Source organism: Tetrao urogallus (genome assembly GCF_951394365.1).
Source record: "Tetrao urogallus genome assembly, chromosome: 2".
NCBI lineage: Eukaryota > Metazoa > Chordata > Aves > Galliformes > Phasianidae > Tetrao > Tetrao urogallus.
This window is the reverse complement of record NC_136814.1, coordinates 18,248,336-18,267,296: the sequence shown is the minus strand read 5'-3', so window position 1 is coordinate 18,267,296 and position 18,961 is coordinate 18,248,336. Positions and strand designations below refer to the sequence as shown.

At 36.8% G+C, this 18,961-nt stretch overlaps 1 protein-coding gene across 2 annotated transcripts in view; it reads right to left on the bottom strand.

Annotated features, from left to right (window-relative positions):
• Positions 1 to 1,014: 1,014 nt before the first annotated feature.
• The window catches only part of RAB3GAP2 (RAB3 GTPase activating non-catalytic protein subunit 2), a gene marked incomplete at both ends in the record, with an annotated part of 39,497 nt that continues 21,550 nt past the window's right edge, over positions 1,015 to 18,961 (bottom strand). For both annotated transcript variants that reach the window (XM_079532935.1, XM_079532936.1), the window contains 18 exons: positions 1,015 to 1,161; positions 1,717 to 1,875; positions 2,376 to 2,591; positions 2,672 to 2,761; positions 4,493 to 4,711; positions 4,953 to 5,027; positions 5,534 to 5,569; positions 7,409 to 7,479; positions 8,019 to 8,085; positions 9,051 to 9,157; positions 9,289 to 9,462; positions 9,816 to 10,032; positions 11,463 to 11,623; positions 12,661 to 12,766; positions 13,760 to 13,857; positions 15,362 to 15,575; positions 16,361 to 16,488; positions 18,605 to 18,695. In XM_079532935.1, coding sequence (XP_079389061.1) covers positions 1,015 to 1,161; positions 1,717 to 1,875; positions 2,376 to 2,591; positions 2,672 to 2,761; positions 4,493 to 4,711; positions 4,953 to 5,027; positions 5,534 to 5,569; positions 7,409 to 7,479; positions 8,019 to 8,085; positions 9,051 to 9,157; positions 9,289 to 9,462; positions 9,816 to 10,032; positions 11,463 to 11,623; positions 12,661 to 12,766; positions 13,760 to 13,857; positions 15,362 to 15,575; positions 16,361 to 16,488; positions 18,605 to 18,695 — 2,376 coding nt within the window. The remainder of the gene's footprint in view (positions 1,162 to 1,716; positions 1,876 to 2,375; positions 2,592 to 2,671; positions 2,762 to 4,492; positions 4,712 to 4,952; positions 5,028 to 5,533; positions 5,570 to 7,408; positions 7,480 to 8,018; positions 8,086 to 9,050; positions 9,158 to 9,288; positions 9,463 to 9,815; positions 10,033 to 11,462; positions 11,624 to 12,660; positions 12,767 to 13,759; positions 13,858 to 15,361; positions 15,576 to 16,360; positions 16,489 to 18,604; positions 18,696 to 18,961) is intronic.

Here is an 18,961-nt window from a genome sequence, read left to right as displayed (position 1 = left end):
TGATGTAAGATAATCATTTCTAACACCACTCCAGTAGTGAAGATATTCACTACATGACTCCCTGCAGGTACTGTCCTATGTAATGGTTTTGTTGTGTTTTTTTTTTTTTTTTTTTTTTTTTTTTAAGGCTAAGGTATTCAGAAGTAAAGATCTTGAGTGAAGTTGGACAACTATTGAAGCAGGTTTTAACTACGAGTTAACATGTGCAGAGTCTTAGAGCATACTACATCTTCTACAGTGGTAAAACAGGGAACAACCTTACAGTACATACAGACCTACATAAACTCGGCAGAGCTCAATAATAAAGGACAGGGACATGAAACCAGTTTTAGCTGAAGCCCAGCATGCCCCAGAGACATTGCTGACTAAAACTGGATGAAAATGGGTCCATATTAGTGTCTGGGGATGTGGTTCTCCCTTCCAAGCTGATTCTAACATGGGCTCTTCTCCCTTTGTGTAAGGCCTTGGCATGTTCCATTCTACTTGTAGTGCAGCTATTGTCATCTGTGTGCAGGTAGCAGACAGGAGCCCAACACCAATTCTAGCTTCTGGAAAAGCAGCATTGGCATTACAGGATAACTTAAAAGACTGAAGTGTTTCCTCAGGTTTAACTCTACAGCTTCTTCTGATAGATGATACATGGAACATTGTAACCGCAGCAGTTATTGCTAGCATGAAATACAAAAAATATCACAGGGTGTGATTTTGTCAATTGACTAAAACTGCTGTCAAATATACCCAATTCAGACTACTGCAAGAAGCGCTCAAGTCAAATAAATAACTAAGCAGTTCAAATACTGACAAGTAGTGTACTAGAAACTAAACATCTCTGTACTAGTGCAGAATTTAAAATACACTCCAATTTAAAATTACCTTCTGGAATTGTGGGGTGGGGAACATTGTTCTTTTTGTTTAACAAAAGCCACACAAAAGTTTCTTTCTGTAAATGTCAGCCTTGTTGGGTAAAATCATGCATTGTAGCACTATGTAGCAGAACTGTTCTAATGGAGAATGTCATGATGAGATTGCTTCTACGGCCTCTATCAGATTCAAAGCCAGGCTATACTGCCCGTGATTCTCTGGTAAGTGCTCTATTACTCTATTAACCAGTTTAGCTGTTGTAGCAATTGGCACTTGCACATTTTGAAGTTCCTGGGGGTCCTATTTAAAAGAACAAACACAGCATTAGAGCATTCCTTGCAGATGAGCTTCTACACATATGCCCTCCTCATCTTATATAACAAAATTGCTATTTGGGAATTAAGCAGATGCTTGGACCCAGAAGTGTAATTGTACTACTGGTTATTTTGCCCTTCAGACTCTTCTTAACTGAATCTTCACTGCTAATCAATATTCTCAATCAAATTTATTCATGCAATCTGGAAAACATCACATCTGAAGCCTGGATAAACAGAAGCACTGATTTCTGAATATTGCCATTAGAAAAGATGGCCAATAGTTTTTTTTTAAATTGAGCACAAATTATTTTGCCAGAACTTCAGGAGAAAGTATAACCCCCACAACAGAACAGTCACTCCTTCATTCCTCATGAAAGAGAACTGGCACCAGGAAAAATGAGAACTAGGTTCTTGCTTCCATTAGCAAGAAAGCTCAATCTTTCTTTGTAATCTGTAATTCTGTAATCTGCATCTAAGTAAATAGAATCTTCTGTAAATCAACCTCTGATTCTGTTATCCTAAATCATGCTTAACTTACCATAGCTTTAAGCCAAGTACAAAGTGTTGGAGGAAGTCTAGCAAAGAGTTCCATTCCCTCCTTTGTCTGTATCTGAAGTAAAGCAAAGGCCAGTCTCTGTCCAGCCAGTATAAGCAGCTGCGATGCAAGTACTTCTTTGTCAGATACCTGAAGAAAGGCCTGAAAATGGAAACATACACAGAACTAGAAATTATTTTGAGCATGACACAGATCACCCTGAAACGCTGAATCACAGGAAGCTTCTAGTTACTATAAGGAAAAATGGCTTTGAGACTCGTGTTACTTGGTTCTCTAAACAAAACATTTAAAAGCTTCTGAACAGTGGAAGAGAAAACAAAGCCAGACAATTACTCTGTACTTAGAAGCAAGACATACTCCTGAAATGTTAACTGCAGTATCATAAAAAGGGCTGTACCAGTTTAGACCAACAGTCTAGCTCCCCATTGTTATGTTTCCACCAGTTGGTATCTGCTAGGAAAGTGAAGATGACCCACCTTGAGAAATTACTTTTCCAACTTCTGATTTTTCATTGTGAGGATTTTCTGAGTATAGCAATACTTGCCTAACCCTTCTAGACATCTTGAGTAAGTGAAAATGTAACCTCAGCAGAATACCTGACAATGTCATATTGTTATAAAGTTATTAAAAGGGGTTATTACCTCTTCGCCGAGATGATCCATCCCATAACTGTACAGTTCACAGACATAATGCATTTTGACCACATCCTCAGAGATTTGAAGATACTGAGCCAAATCCACAGCCAAAGTTGGCCAATTTCTTGCCTTTTCAAAGGGAAACAATTCCTCTTCTGAGGCTTCTTTGGCCTTTTGTGAACATAGCATCTGAACTGCTGCACTCACAACTTTGAGCAAGAACTTGAAAGCAAAAATTAAAAGTTACTTCAGTATTATTTGAAATTGTAGAAATGCAGGAATTCTCAATAACTTACACCTACCTGTTGTCGTATAGATAACACGTTTGGATCCATATCCCCACTAGGTAACAGCTGAATTGAAGTAAGGTCTTTGAAAAATGCATTTTTACCCTAAAATTGAGAACCAAAGCCGATCAGACATACAGTTGAAGTAATCCATGCTGATCCAATTTTAAGAAGCCTCAATTTTTTTTACATTTAAATTGTACTACACCTCCTATATCTCTCTGAGAAGTAAAATGGATATTTTAAGTTGGAACTATGAAACAAAATATTTGCTCAGGCGGTCACAATCTATCAAGGATTTGCTTTCAAACTTAACCTAATTTAGTAGGCAAGTGTTTGTACCTGCTATAATACCAGCTGGAGCTAAAGCCTGGATGTATTTCCTACTCCCTTATCCTTCAAGAAAGCATGATATATGGGAAGAAATGGTAAGTATCTTATACAAAAAATGCATTTTAAGTATTACTTAATAATATAGTTAACTCCACTGAAAAGGTCTCCTGGACTACAGATTCACCAAATTTAAGGTAAACTGCAAAATGATGGCATGTGGGAGCCCTTGTTTCAGCCCAGTGCCACCTCTGGCAGTGGCACAATCGATGCAGAGCACCACTGGCAGCCCTGCTCTGTACTAACAAGGGAAACAAAAGAAGTGTTGAAAGATAAAATCTTTCCTTACATACTGGGGCCCTTCTCCAGACTGAAGAGAACAGCCAAGAGAAACACCAAATAGGACTGCACATTACTCATGAAATCATGTACAAATGTATTACTAGTATTGGAATGGTGCAGCTTACAAATGTCTAAATTTAGACAGTGAGCTGCTTTTCAGAAACAAGGTAATAAATGGTCTTTGAAACTCTTAAGCACTTCTTTTCAGACACCAAGAAAGAAGATGGCTGAGAATTACAGTTGTATGCATAAGCACAGAGGTACAGGAACAACCTTCAATTATATTATTGAGAAGCAACATGCAGTCTTAAATGGCATGAGATAATATGCTTGCTGCTAATAGATAAGCATATATAAAAGGTATAAAAACTACAGAATGTGATATATGGTAAAATGCTAAAACCAGATCCATAACTGCTCCATCAGAGCATGCATACAGACAAGGACCTACCACAAACTGCCACATTCTGCATTTAGAAAAACACAATCCATCATTAAGAAGAAATCTTCAGCACAATGCTTTGCAGATCTAAATCTTTTTCTCCTCAGCAGGAATTAGATGGTAGCCCACAGCAGTATTCTAATTTTTAATTTTTTTTTTTAATTATATTGTTTAGGAGGAAGAAAGCTCAGCGTATGGTACATTCTTTATATCTAAGTCAACATATGTTTGGTTGGATATACATTGCATTTTAAAATGTAGTGAGCCTTTTTTCCTCAGTGGTTTACAGGTATTTAAATGACAAACAGTTAAATCTTCAAGGCCAGAATTCCAGAATACTCATCAGCAAGAATGGATACATCAGCAACACTAACAGAACATTTCTGAACTTAACTATGTTTTTCTCTAATCTGGCACTTCTCAAAGCAACTAGGAAAACCTGTCAACCAGTCGTTTTATCACGCAGTATTTCCAGGCCAACTAATGATTAAGGAGTGGATTTTCACGCAGATGAGGCCACTACAAATCTTTTATTCAAAGTAAAACACCAAATTCCTATGGCAGCCTGAATTCTGGCGACAGCTTCTTTAACACCACAGTGGGCTGTTTTCTTAAAACCACGCACAAACAGTTTGAAGAGCAGAAGGTAGCATGCATTATAGCTACCAAGAGGAAGGACAGCAGTAATTAAATGTATGCACATCAGCATTCGGAAGACTTACCTTGCTATCAAACAGCGACAGAGGCTTCACACTCTTCAGAGAAAACCTCATGATGGCATACAAGACAGTACATAACACAAACTGGTGCTCAACAAGTGGGTAGTGAATGCGTTTCTGCTCAAGTGCCAGTTCTACTATCGATACCGGCCCTTCCACAGACATCCAGGCATCCTCAGTGTCCAGGACAGGAGCTTGCATTTCATCACTACTCACGTCAGCCTAGCAGATGAATGTAAGAAAGCTGTCACACACAAGATGTGATCTGTATTGGCCTTCTACACAAAAAACACATCTTTAATCAGAAACTCTCTGCAACGAAATTAAAAAATTAACAAGAGAATTTCGTATTTTCTAGATGAGATTGTGAACATTTGTCTGAATTATGCAGAAATTAGGATAAGCATATGCCTTAATGTAAATTAGTTCCTTCTACAGAAAAAAATAAAAATGAAAATCTTACCTCTAGCAACGTTTGCAGAAGATCTGAGCAGCAGCCAAGGAAAGCTGTCGTGGCTGCGTCACTCATGCCCACATCCTGTTAACAACATGAAATTTGATTTGTTTCAGACAGAATTCAAGCAGGCTTTTATTAGCTATATATATACATATCTGAGAAAACAGGTGTTGATATAACAAACACATTGTTAAGACTATTATATATTTTAAGCAAAATAAACATTCATTTAAGCATAAAGATTTAGAAGTAACAGAAAAAAAGTAGAAAATAAGCTTTCCATTATCTTGAAAAATAAATGTAAAGCTCAATTGGATATTTAAAATATTGCATTTCCACAGAAGATAGAACAGCTCAAGTAATCACATCCAGTACGTTCCATTTGCTGAGCTTATCAATTGCCTTGCAAGAGTTTAAAACAACAAAGTTATACATGAAAAAATGAATGAAAAATAACAGCAATTTGTCACATGACCTCAAGTTTCAAAACTTTCACACTTCAAAAATAAAGTCATAAGCTAATATTAAAATAAAAGAGGATTTTCTTGTTAAATTTCTCCTCATGTGAGACAGAAGTAGTTACTTGCCCTTCTGCATAATCTGTCCTTCGGAGCTTTTCCAACCTGTTTAAAGAAAATTCCATGTTTCAGCACGTGAAATCATCATTATTATTATAGAGCATCTGTTATCTTGCATATATTCTATTACTTAGAATATTCCTAATATAAAAAGTTCATTACAGCTACATGATGCAACACACTGCATTGCTTTCTTTAAATATATATATAAATAAATATATGTATATGAAGAATGATGAATTAAATACTGGTGCCAGTGATGTATGATAGACATACCATAGATGGCAGAAACAAACACCACCAACGCCAACATTTGGTTCATCATTCTTAATGACTAGAATTAAGGCCCACAGGTTCTTTCAAATCTTAAATCTGGTTAAGAAATTCCCAGTGATTTCTATAATACAGAATAATGGCAAGTGTGATATTATGAGGAAACATGGAGAACAAGGGAGAAGAAAAGGGAGAAGAAAAGGGAGAAGAAAAGGGAGAAGAAAAGGGAGAAGAAAAGGGAGAAGAAAAGGGAGAAGAAAAGGGAGAAGAAAAGGGAGAAGAAAAGGGAGAAGAAAAGGGAGAAGAAAAGGGAGAGCTCCAGAATATTCATTGGGATAGATGGAAAAAGATATTACAACATGGTTTTCATGCTTTGCCCATGTAAATTCTTCAGAAAAAGCCCCTCAAGTCATTCCTGTTCAGAAATGTTAGTACGATGCCACTTAAGTTCCACTTCTGCAAGTAGAACCACATTTTGTATGCAATGAATCACGTATCAGTGGAAGCTTTCTTCAACAAGCAGAAAGAAATAAAATTCCTATGCATCTTGGCAGAGCCTAAATGCCTGAAGCGAGATACCAGGATCCTGAGTCACTGTGGCCCATTGCGCTGATTCAACACCTGAACTGAAAACAACTTTCAGCTGTTGCTGTTGGGACTGATTAAACACCTGTGTGGCGGCTGTAGGCAGAAATAATGGGGATGGGTGTACGTAAAGGCATGCAGAAAAACTGGAAGAAACATCTTTTTTCTGCTTCTGCAGAAGAAGCATCTACCACAGATACATACAACTAATAAGCCTATTTGCTGAAAGAAATGAGGAAGATGGCATATTCCAATTCATACACAGTTCAGCCAAAAGCTAAAGCAGAAAATCAGAAGAGCATAGGAAGAGGAAAAAAAAAAAGACAAGATAGAAAATTATTGGGTGTGTTTTGTGTTTTGGTTGGTTTTGTTGTTTTTAAAATCACTGTCAACACCTGGACTTCTATCTTGTAGATAGCTGTCTACCAATCAGCAGGTATGCTGCATATTGCAAGCACTACATTTAGCAGGGATAAAGTACTGATAAAACTCATAGCAAACAAGCTACAAGCCAGAGGGTGATTCAGCAATGTAGCACGAGTTTAAAATGCTCAACAGTACTCATAAAACGTTCTGCATTCTGCAGAGCTCATATACCTCCAACATTTGGAAGAGCTGCAGCTTGCAGAACCCAAGAAGTTTCTTGTCAACAACTTACCAGGAAACAGGCCCAGAAAAAAATACTTACTTTGTTAAGTGAAAGCTTTATGTACAAATACATACATGCACACAAAGATAACTTCAAATGTTTTATTCAGTAATTACAAGTTAATGCTGCATATAAGGCTTCAGTACATCAGCCAGACTCCGTTACTGCTTAAAGCAATACACAGTTGATCATTCCAAGGAACAATTGAATATTCTAAGATATGCATTCCTCCCTCAGAATCCAAAAATTACCCACACAATACACCTAACAAGCAGGAGATTTTTTGACCTTTACATTAAAAGATATCCCACTTTTTAATTTAAATCCACAGCATATAAATACTAGCCTCAAAACTACTATCATAATGCTACACTCACCTTGTCCATTAGATACGTAGCAGAAGAAAGCCTTTTTACTATGAACGTATTCCACATCATCAGAGCAATACCTAGAACAATCACAAACTTGTGAACTCCATGTGAATGCAGGAGAGATTTTAGGCAATACAAGTACAGACTGAAAAGCCATGGGCCAAAGTTCTTGAAACACTGGGGATTTTAAAATTAGATGGTAATGAAACAAGAAGGAATTGTCAGTTATTCTCACTGCTTTATAGTTGGACTTCAGATGTCCTGGAGCAGACTTTCCTGGCGATTAAACATTCAGAAGTGCATTCATGAGTAAGAAATGCATGAATTGTAATTGACTACAAGGACTATGTGCTACAATTTTAAATGCACATAAAATAATTAAACACTTTTTCTTAAGCAGCTTTTAGTGTAATGTTAGCTTTACGTAACCAACATATATCCATGTTTCTGATGGAAACTCTTAGCACATGAAAAATATGAGCAAGAAGTTTATTTGGGGTCAAGGCTGCTGACAAAACAGCCACTGCTATCAACTACATGTATTTACACTTGTCTGTAGACAAAACTGTCGATTTGCAGTTTCAAAGATCATTTTTATTAACAGCTTCATACTTACCATGCTGAACGTGAGCATTAATGATGCATCGAAGATGATCTATAGACCTAATAAGAAAGCATGCTTCCTTATGTAAAACAAAAAAAGTAAAAGAACAAGTTAATATTATTCATTATGCAAAACTTGTTTTCAATGTAAACTATTGATTGCTAAGACACACAGATCTATTATAAAGGTCTTCATTTTTGACAGCTGTAGAACTTGTTCTGAGGTTTTGCAGTCTTCTCTCCTGCTACCTGACATACCTATATCCATAAACACACTGTCATTCACACCAGGGTTTTGTCAACAGTATGTACCACTATCTTACTGCTGAAAGATATCCCCACTGAATAATAACAATCCACTTTCTTATATACAAAATCCATTTGTGCTAGAAAGATTAATTTTCACTTTCATTATGGTAGAGTAAGCTCTTAAAATTCTCCAATGAACCATTTTTCCTATAGCAAGATGTTGCATTGCACAGATACAAGCAGTGCTGACTGCGTTTTTCATATCATCTGAAAATTCTGATAGCATTACAACTTTGGACAACATTCTCCATTTGCTATAGGAACCCATGGAAAACAGCAATTCCATGTTTGCTTTTTTTCCCCTATGATAATTATCTCCAACAGTGGCAAAATGAAGAAAAAAGTCTAAGAACATTCAAGAAATCTCTTCCCTCTTTAAACTGAATGGATTCCAGTCTAAAAAGCATTCTATGATCTATTTAGACAAAACATTCATCACTCCTATGCAGTAATGATTTTTTTTTTTTTACACTACAAAATACTGATGGAACACTTCATGCTGCTTATTTCAAACACCTGAGAATCTGACAACTTAGAAGCACACTGTCCTGTCTTTGTGTGGTACCATTCAACCCTTGAACTCAATTTAATTTACACTTTCCCTCTATAGCAGTAAAATTGTAACCAGCACGCTATCAAATAGTGTCTTCTGAAGAATTTTATCAACTAAAACTTGTGGAAGTGCTTCTAGAGAGTTATTCTTAACCACTGTTCCCTGCAAATGAAGTTCTTTTACCTCTGGATCCTTATTCCATTGCACTACATACTCCCAACAGCAGTGTGCATGGAGCACATCCACTTCAAGACTGCATGGAAACTGCTGATATGCAAGTTGCAGCAGCTCTAGGAAAAAGAAAAATAGCAGAAGTTACAAGACAGGCCTCTTCTCATAATTTCTGCTATTTCACAACAGTAACAAAGGCATCTCTGAAAGGAGTCAAAATTAAAAAAAAAAACTCACGTTATTTTCTTACCTAGGATTGTTTCCAAGTCTTCATCTATTTCTGGTTCCTCAAGAAAGATATTTGAATGCATTTCTTCAGATTCTTCAGTATTATCTGTATTGTTCCTGTGCTGTGCCAAGTTCAGTACAAGAGGATTGAAGCCTTGCTTAAAAACCCACTTTGCTACAGTGTCAGCAATACCTCCTGGAACAGTCAAACAACAAAGAAGTCTTGAAATACAGTCAGCGTCCATCCCAGGAGATTTAAAGTTCACAACTGAAGAACAGAAAAGAAATGCTATTAACTAATATCATTAATTATATTAAGTTGATGTTGCCAATCAAAAATGTATTAACCAGCTGACTTAAGTTTACAATGCAGTCTTTATGGCAATGCCTTTTATCAGTTTGATACATGGTTTGCTTTGTTTTTAAGCTAAGAAAAGTAAACAGCAGAACAACTTCCAGTATAGTTTCCATTTCATGAAGTAGGTAAGGAAGGCTCAGAACTGCATTACAAAGACAATCAATCATCCTTCCAAGAGAAAAAAAACATACCTTTTCCACCTTCCAGCAATTTCTTTACAGAAAGCCTACCCAAAGGCTCACTCTGTAGAGATGAAACTCTTATTGTCTTCTTGCTCACTTTGCTGTGCAGCAGTGTCTGAAGTATCAGACAGTCCTCTAACTGTTTCAGCAGGAGCTTCCAATATTCAGCATCAAGGGAAAGTGCTTCCCAGGATTCCGTGTCTGAACCTACAACTATTTGGGAAAACTAACACAACATATTAACTGTTTCGTGTCTGTTCACTTTAAGTAGCACAGGTCTCTTTAAGAAAATGCACAATATTAAAATTGAAAGCTGTATCTCACGAGATACTCAAAATTAGACAGCTCAAGATACATAGATTACCTATTATGGAAAGGTAAGTTAACATCCCACACTGCTCACAAGACACACAGATTCTTAAATAAAAGCATGAAGAAACAAAAGGACCTGAAAGGTCATCTTACTGCCCTATTTAAATTTTGTATTTGGTTGAAAAATGAATTAATTAAATCTTTTTGATAAGATTCTAAGTCCTCCAATACACACACAATATTTCATTCCTTCCATATATGATTATTTCACCTACATCTCTATTTCCCACCATATGAAAGAAAGTATTTCTGTTTTGCAGACCCAGAAGAATTGGATCATACAGCATCAGAGTTCTGTGCACTATTTTGATATTCTCATGTTAATCAGCAAATACTTTAATAGGAACACCAGGAATTTTTCCAGTAGGGTGCAGATCCCACTTTTAGCTTATTGCACTAAAACAACAAACTCCAAACTTTCTCAGATGCCTGGTCATTAGCAGTTTGAGGCTGTAAGCCAAAGCGTGGTAGAAAAAAAAAGAAGATAAACGGTTGTATGGAAGGGAAATTCTGTGACTGTTTCTTTCAACAGCAGAATAGTAAAAAAAAAGTAGCAAAGGAGAGAATGTATGGGTAAAGCATAATATGTTACAATGTACCAGTGTTCCTATTTGGGCAACACTGGAAATTTTAACCTACAGAATTGGATTAGTTAAGATGAAGGGAGAGAGTTACTACAACACTTCCCAGCAACCCAGGTACAACCTATAAAGCAACCTATTTACAAGTTTGAACATCACCTAAACTCCACCTAATCTTTCAAGACAAGCAGTAAAACTCACACATTTAGTGCTACTTCAAAATGGAAGAAGTATTTTCATTCTTAATGGCAACGCTGCATGCAGTTTCATAGTGATAATAACAAGTCTGTAAACACAGACTTACTGCAAAAAAAAAAAACAAAACAAACCTCACACCTTAAAGGAGGTATAATAGTAAAGGCTAAGAAAATTCAGCAGTATATTAAAAATGCAGCTGTGAGCTTCTTAAATTTGTCTGAGAACTGCACAGGATTTGTCAGTATTATTTGATAGCAAGAGAGAAGCTGGCAGTACAGTTCCCATATAGTACGCATAGCAAACACTTCTGATATATCATTCATTTACCTCAGCACAGTACTATTCAAATACAAATACTGATTTTCAGGCTTGCAGGAGGGAATGCTTGCACCCATGTTAGAATGATAAGTGAACGCTGTAGGTGTTACTCCATGACAAAGACAGCAATTTGCTATGAAACCGACACAGTGAATACAACTGAAGGGAGAAGTACACGATGACTGACCTTCTTCTCTGTCACACTGTCAATTATCTGTGCCGTAACTGAATGTCCAACGTAAGCAGATAGTAAGGCAGCTGCATTATTTTCAGACTGAATACAAGCTGTTCGCATCTGCTGCCACCAGGGGGAAACAGACTGAGTGTCCCAGGACTCATCGATAGCAACTGTGGAGACCAGGAGAGCAAGAAAACTCATGCAGGGTCATGAGGTGTTAGAACTAATAAAAGCAGTAACCCTGAAAACAGCACTTACTGATACGCCATACATTAGGAGCAATTTCCAATTAGTCTAAATTACCTTTTTTTGTTTTTTTGGTTTTTTTTTTTTAAGATATGTAACATATTTCTTAGATTACAACTCTAATTATTTTAACAAAAGCAGAATGTGAATTCCTCCTTCTCCAAGATTAACTCATAGAAAGCAGGCAACAGGTTAAATCACTAGGGAGTAAAACCTGCTGCACTCACTAGATTTAAGGAATATTATAATACAATGCTTCACAACACAACTAGCTTCCATGTGATTTCATGATTCCCCATGTACTCAATGTGCTCAACCTGGTTCTCTTCATATTCAGCAGAATTAAATTGTTCAGACAACAGCAACAGCTTATTCATGCTTCCAGTTTCAATGATGTCCTATGCTGAAATGGACATAAGGGAACTTGATGCTAACATACCCATAGCAGCTGTCAATGAGCTAGGAGAATCAGTAATTGTTTATTACACAACTTATCCAAAATAATGCAAAGTTGACCTCACAGATCACCCCTCAAACTACAGACATGTTCAATGAACAAATGCATCTAAAATAGCAACTGTGTTGGTCTCAACACAAGTTAATGCAACTCAAAGGATTTCTGAGCACCCAGCACACAAGAAAGGGGCACAAATCCATACACTGCAGAAACAGAGGAAAAGTATCAGAACAGCCACTTTCTGATGCCAAATAGTAGCTGCATCCACTTAGAGCTGAGTGAAACTGCAAGGAACCAAGCATGCTTTTAAATGTAACAGTCCTCAGACTTCAACTATATTTTTGAGGTACTTGCTACAGAATTTGTCAGCATGAAACACTGAATCCTGTCAGATTTTTTTTGGAGAGGAGGAAAACCTCCTCAAAATAATATAGACTCAAATTACTGACAATTTGAAATTAATTGGCATTAGTTGTGCTTAAAAATTCCAAATGCACATTTCACCTTTCATCTTGCTCAGAAGTGACAGCATAGTGTGAAGGCAACTAGTAGAATCTGGTTTCTCAAGAATATCTTTTTCTCTGGAAAGCCATAAGTTCAGAAGGAGTGACTAGAAAAAGAAACACAAAATTTAAACAACAGAACAAAGGATTTTTATACCGCAATATACCTAATGCAAACACTTTCTTGTGCAAGTTCTGTGTACAGAAAGTTAAAAATGTATTGAGCAAATCAGTATCTTACAGACTTTAAAGGAAGTAATACAATTACAGGGAAGGTTTAGGTTAAATACTAGGACGAAGTTTTTCCACGCAGGGGGTGGTGACGCACTGGAACAGGTTGCCCAAGGAGGCTGTGGATGCCCCATCCCTGCAGGCATTCAAGGCCAGGCTGGATGTGGCTCTGGGCAGCCTGGTCTGGTGGTTGGTGACCCTGCACATAGCAGAGGTGTTGAAAGTAGGTGATCATTGTGGTCCTTTTCAACCCAGGCCATTCCACAATTCTATGAATACAATTCATAGAATTAGATACATTGGAAAATACTCTTCTGAAGGCGCAGACAGGTCACACAAGTATACAAGCAACCTTAACTTGGTAAAAATTACCACTTAATATTACAGCTGAAAATCTTAAAAAAGCTAGCTAATATTTAAACACTTATTTCAGTCATCAGCAAATAATAGAAAAGCAGTAGAAACAATAAAATGACAAGCAGATGAAAGATGAATGTCTCAACAGCACTAGTGATTCTAACAGATTTACTTTGATTTCTTTTTCTTTTTAAATTTCTTTGCTTGAAACGGGATTTGTAAAAAGTGTCTCTGTCACTGCAGTTAACCACTTAACTTTACTGTTGCTTCTCTTTGTAAAAAATAAATCTTAAGAAAATTCTAAAAGAACATCTGTAGGCCTCCAGACATCCTCACATTTTCTACTTTTTTTTTTTCCTTTGACACCTTTTAAGTCGCTTATATTTAAGCTTAGCACTTAAAAGATGAATATGAGGACATGGAAAACAGTCCAAAAATAAAACACTCAATTTTCAATTCAGCATTTTGTTTTCAAAACCAGAAAGTTTTAAAGTGTGTAATAAATACCTTACCAACAAAATTTGAGGGCTAAAACCTGCTGATTCCAACGCATGGCACATTTCCTCTGTAGAGCTCTCTCCACACAAACACTTCCAGAAGAAAAAGCTGCCTGAAGTAAAATTCCATCAACATGATGAATGATATCGAGAGACATCACCTCTTCCTTAGAATTATAGGAAATACTACTTGCTGGTCAGGTCCCACTGACTGAATACAGAGGACTACTAAGCATTAAGCAGGACACTCTGACACATAGTGGAGAAGGTGGTTCATTACAAAGGACGTAAACATTCCTACCACACTACAGCATACACAAATGGATTTATAATAAAACAAAGGTTATTATACTGCCTGGGTTATGCATTTATTTCAATTCAAAGAATGGCTTGAAGTGATGGACAAGTTTATCTGCTAAGTAACCCCTACCTGAATGGCAGAATGCTGCATCTTGTACAGAAAACCAGAGACACTTCAACCAATTAAAAAAAAAACAAAACAAATCCAGAACAAATTAATTGGATAATTCACTCTCAGTACTACAAAAGCTATGGGTATAAATTCCTCAGCACAACATTCATATTTCAGTTATTTTTGTTTTACTTAGAGCTGAATATCCTACTGATGATCTTCATTCAAAGGGGTGGGGAGAAGTACTTCTATCCCAGTTCGTAAACCCAAGTAAACCGTAACAGTAGAGAAAATGCAAGTTCACTTAAGTAGGTTAGTAACAGTTTTACAGACAAAACCACACAGACAAAAGCCAAGCTCTTCTGCTTCACTTTTCTATTCCAGTTTCCCTCAAAGTCTGACAACTAAGGCCAAAAGAAGCAGGGGACCACTAGGCAAACACCACATAACGCCTGTGCACAGAATTCCATTCTTGCACCAGGAATCCTGAAGTTGGTGGCCCTGCCTCTGGCAGGAGTGTTGGAACTTGATGACCCCTGAGGTCCCTTCCAACCCAAGCCACTCTTTGATTCTATGATTCCCCAGAAAAGAAGTAATGTAGAAAGACAGAGCCTTTGAGACAGTTATTGAACAAAAGCCACTCAAGGCCAGCTCTGAACAAATCTGCAAACTAAAGGTGAGTCCAGACAGTAATCCCAACCCATAAGCCAACATACAGCCCAGCCATGTTCAGGACCTGCATCACCAAAATTTCAGATCAACATTGTCAAAAACCTCCCCAGTTCCACCAAGGAGGGGTCTCTGTTCCCTAAAACTAATAGTTCTGTACTGCTTCTGGCCAGCTCCCATTTTTGAGGTCCCCATCAGTGACTCAACATTTGAGATGCAGTGACCAGCAAGGACATGAAATACTTTATAAGGTACCAGTGTCCAACTAAGTGCAGTTAATAGATAAATGAAGAGTGATAACGCTGCTTTAGGGTAAACATATCCACATATGTAATTAAATTGCATTAATATCCTTCTAGACAGAAAGACTTGTCCCATGCCTGAAGGTAAGATCCTGGAGCTATTACTGTGAGAAACTTTGTTGATGTAGGCCAGCTTGTTACATGCCACCAGGTTAAGCTAAAATATGTATTTATAGCATCTTAGGATATAATTAGTCTTAAAGGTATTCTGACAAGCAGCTCAGTAGCTCTTACCTAAATTCACACATTCGTTGTCTTCCATATTTTTTACATTAATTGCATCCTTTTCACACTCTAAATACTCCAAGAACATTTTCACAGACAATACATCATCCTTCTCGTCAGCAAACTCAACAGCAGTTTGGGCATTTTCTTTCTTGTACTTTTCCAGCAATGTTTGGAGCCTATGAAAATCTTTTTCTTCCAGCCGAAGCAGTTTAGCCAAGTCCTTGAAAGCAAAAACCCCAAAAATCCCACATCACAAGACTAATGCAGTGTTTTACAAAAGGATGTTACAAACTTAAAAAAAAAAAAAAAACAACAAAAACAACCAAACAACAAATCAGAAAAGTCAAAATATTTCTGACATCAAAAATGCCTTAAAAGATTAAAATTACTGAATAATCACAAATTCAGTTATTCATATTGGCTAAAAGACCTTAGCTAACTTCATATTTAAGCTAATTCAATAGGAAACTGTATTTAGATCTTGCTAATGACATACAGGCAGGTTTGCTGATGGATGACTTATCACCCATCTGTGTAATTCCTAGAAAAGCACAAGCTTTATTTTAAATGATAACAAAAATAAGGCAAATTATGATGCGACCACAGAATTCTACTGAAATGCCTAAAAACTCACATAAGCAAGCAACAGATCTTGTGATTTCTATCGGTTCTAAAATACCTCTGCAAAACTAAAGTTAAGAATACACTATGTATTCTGCATAAAGAGCTGAAATCAGGGGATCCTGATTTTATTTTCACTTCTCTTTCAACTATACTTGACTGCCAAAGACTGGTAGGTATATTTGCAAAAAAATTTGTACAGCAAATAGATAAAACATTTAAAATAGATAAAAAATATTTATGAACAAGTACTTTATTACAAACTTTAGCCTACAAAAATGGGTAACTCATTTATCTGCTTATTTTCAAAAACCCTACGAACATCTTTTCATGCTTAAATCATCACTCAATTCTACACGATAACTGAACTTTGAATTTACTCACATTATCTGAGGACACAGTGTCTTCTTGTATGCCTTGGGAATTCAGCTTGCTCACTATTTCATAGAGATGTAACAGCTTCAGCTTGTTTGCACAGAACTGCAGTAAGCCTTCATCCACACACTCGAGCTCTGAAGAAGAAAAAGAAAATCTGTATCTTAATTTGAATATATGGCCTGACACTCTTTACAACTGCACTGACGTCCTGCTTTGGGGAATTACACTGAGGGGCTTACATCTCACCATAATTTTTTGACACAGTGCTGCTTGCAATGATTATGTTTAGCTCATGGCAGAATAAAACAAGAGTTATTTTTATGGTAAGTATTAAAGAGAAAGATATCAGGCTCATTTTTAAAATGAAGGGTGTTGATAAAGCGGAACTGAGCAAACAGAAAATTGCCTTTTCCTGATTTGAAGTCAAACCACAAACTGCCAAAAAATGAAAGACGCTAAGTCTCAAATTCCTTTTTTTTTTAATCAAAACCTAAATGTCGGACTGTAATCTTTCATTCATCCTGCCAATATTTTAACAGCACATCCCTTACATCAGAAGAGAGTTTGATATTCGAAGATAATACATCATTTTGATCTCTTCAAGAACCTGCCTTTTTATTTCTTTCATCTTTTTAAGTCGTGGAAATTTAAGATCTCGTTGTTTCTGAACTTTGTCATTAAAGCAATCAGAATGCTTGCAGCTAACATCAACACAGCATGGAAAAAAAACTTATCTGTTGAAAACATTTAACTAATTATCCTAATTTCCTTAAAAATATCCTTAATTAATTATCCTAATAAGATGTTTCTATACAGAAGGTATCTCTGAACATATCATCTTCATCTAGAAGAAGGTCTAAACATGGTTTTCTCCCCAAGAAGCTTAAACGCTATTGCCACATTGCTGTTCAAAACCCTACAAACACACAAAGCTTGCTAGATTTGGACCTCTTCTTCACAGTCACAACATTCACACAGCCCGGCATGTTTCTTGTTATCTTTTACCTAGTAAACACAAATGGCAGATACGATACTACTCTTTTGAAAACAGAAGGCTAGAACATGAGCCAACTTTGTTCTTCATTGTGGCTGTGAGGAAATAATGTAACACATAACCATAAGAGATTAATGAGAAAAATACACACTGAAATAAACCACCGTAATTATATGGTTCTGTCAACCTCCCTTAGGTATATATATATTTTTTAAGGACTTCTTACAGAACTGCCCATGGGAAACTCATTCTACTCACCACTTCAAGTGGACAAAACAAAAGATTCCCTCAAGGCCTTTAAACTATAAAAATGCATTGCTACATTTTCACTGAGGCAGGAGAAGGGACATAGCCATTCTAATTGAAAAGTGATTTATTCAGAATTTCCACACAGCAGTGGTGGGGATTTCTTGACTCATCTCCACCTACCAAGCTGAAATGAATCCACAGAAAATAAAAACAGAAAAACGTGCAAGCTTCTGCTGCTGAGAAGTCCCAACACATGCAAAGGAAGTGGCAGGCACATGCTTCTCCACTTTATTCCTCACCTCAATATACCCAGCTGTGCTTCCCAAAGGGGGGTTACCTCAAGCATAAGGAAGGCTCTCACCACTTGGAAAGATTCAAGTGTATCATTTCAAAGAGGAAAACTTCACAGACTTTCAGCAACTTTTTTTTTTTGTGGTGGTGGGTTTTATTTCGATTGTTTTAAATGAAAAATGACAATTCCTGAGACTCTTGAGAGATTTCCAGCAAAACATGGAATAAAACATCAGTGAAGTTTACCAAGAGAAGATACTAGGCATCTGGCCAAAGCTCAGATCTTCAGTGATAAGGATTTTGTGCCATCAGTACATTAAAATTTACAGATCCAAAATACCATATCTTTACTGCCTTCCTAGTAAAGAGAGAAAAGCAAAAGCCTTCTACACAAATTCTGTGAAGCCTTCTTTCTGAAGGCAATTTTTTTTCTGGATGCAAGTACTCAGCCCAGTCACTTCATTTTTATTTTTAAATATAATCACAAGTTGTTAGGTACACGGCAAGTATAGCGAAGCACACTTGTTAGCAAGCTATCTGCTGTCTGTGCAGAAAAAAATAAATGTGCAGAAGCAACATTCTGTGATACCTAGCACCCAACCTAAGCAGATCTAATTTGGCCTCTCTGTGGAACAGAGCAGTTCTAGAATTGTCCTACAGCACTGCAGATATGGTGGAAATGCCTCACTGTATTTGCAAAATAAATATCCACCTACCCTGTTTTTCTAAATTATCCATTAACGTCTGAGTGATGTTTGTGAGAGACGAAAGTGGCACGCGTTCACTTGTCAATATACTTTCCAGAGCCTGTTAAGCAGACATTCAAAAGAATTAAACATTTGCTTCACTTTACTGTTAAGGCATAAGGTAAGCCAACAACAGTACAACTTTGACAATGATTTACAGGTTTTTTTTTGGTCTTCACATATACCTGTGGCATAGTTTGATCCTATAACAAGGTCTGCTGGCCTGCTCTGCTTTTATTATTTCAGCTTTTACTGTGGAAGATACCTTCAGGAAGTCACAAGTCAAAGTAACAGCTCCATGATTTGCTTCAAGTAACTCTTGGAACA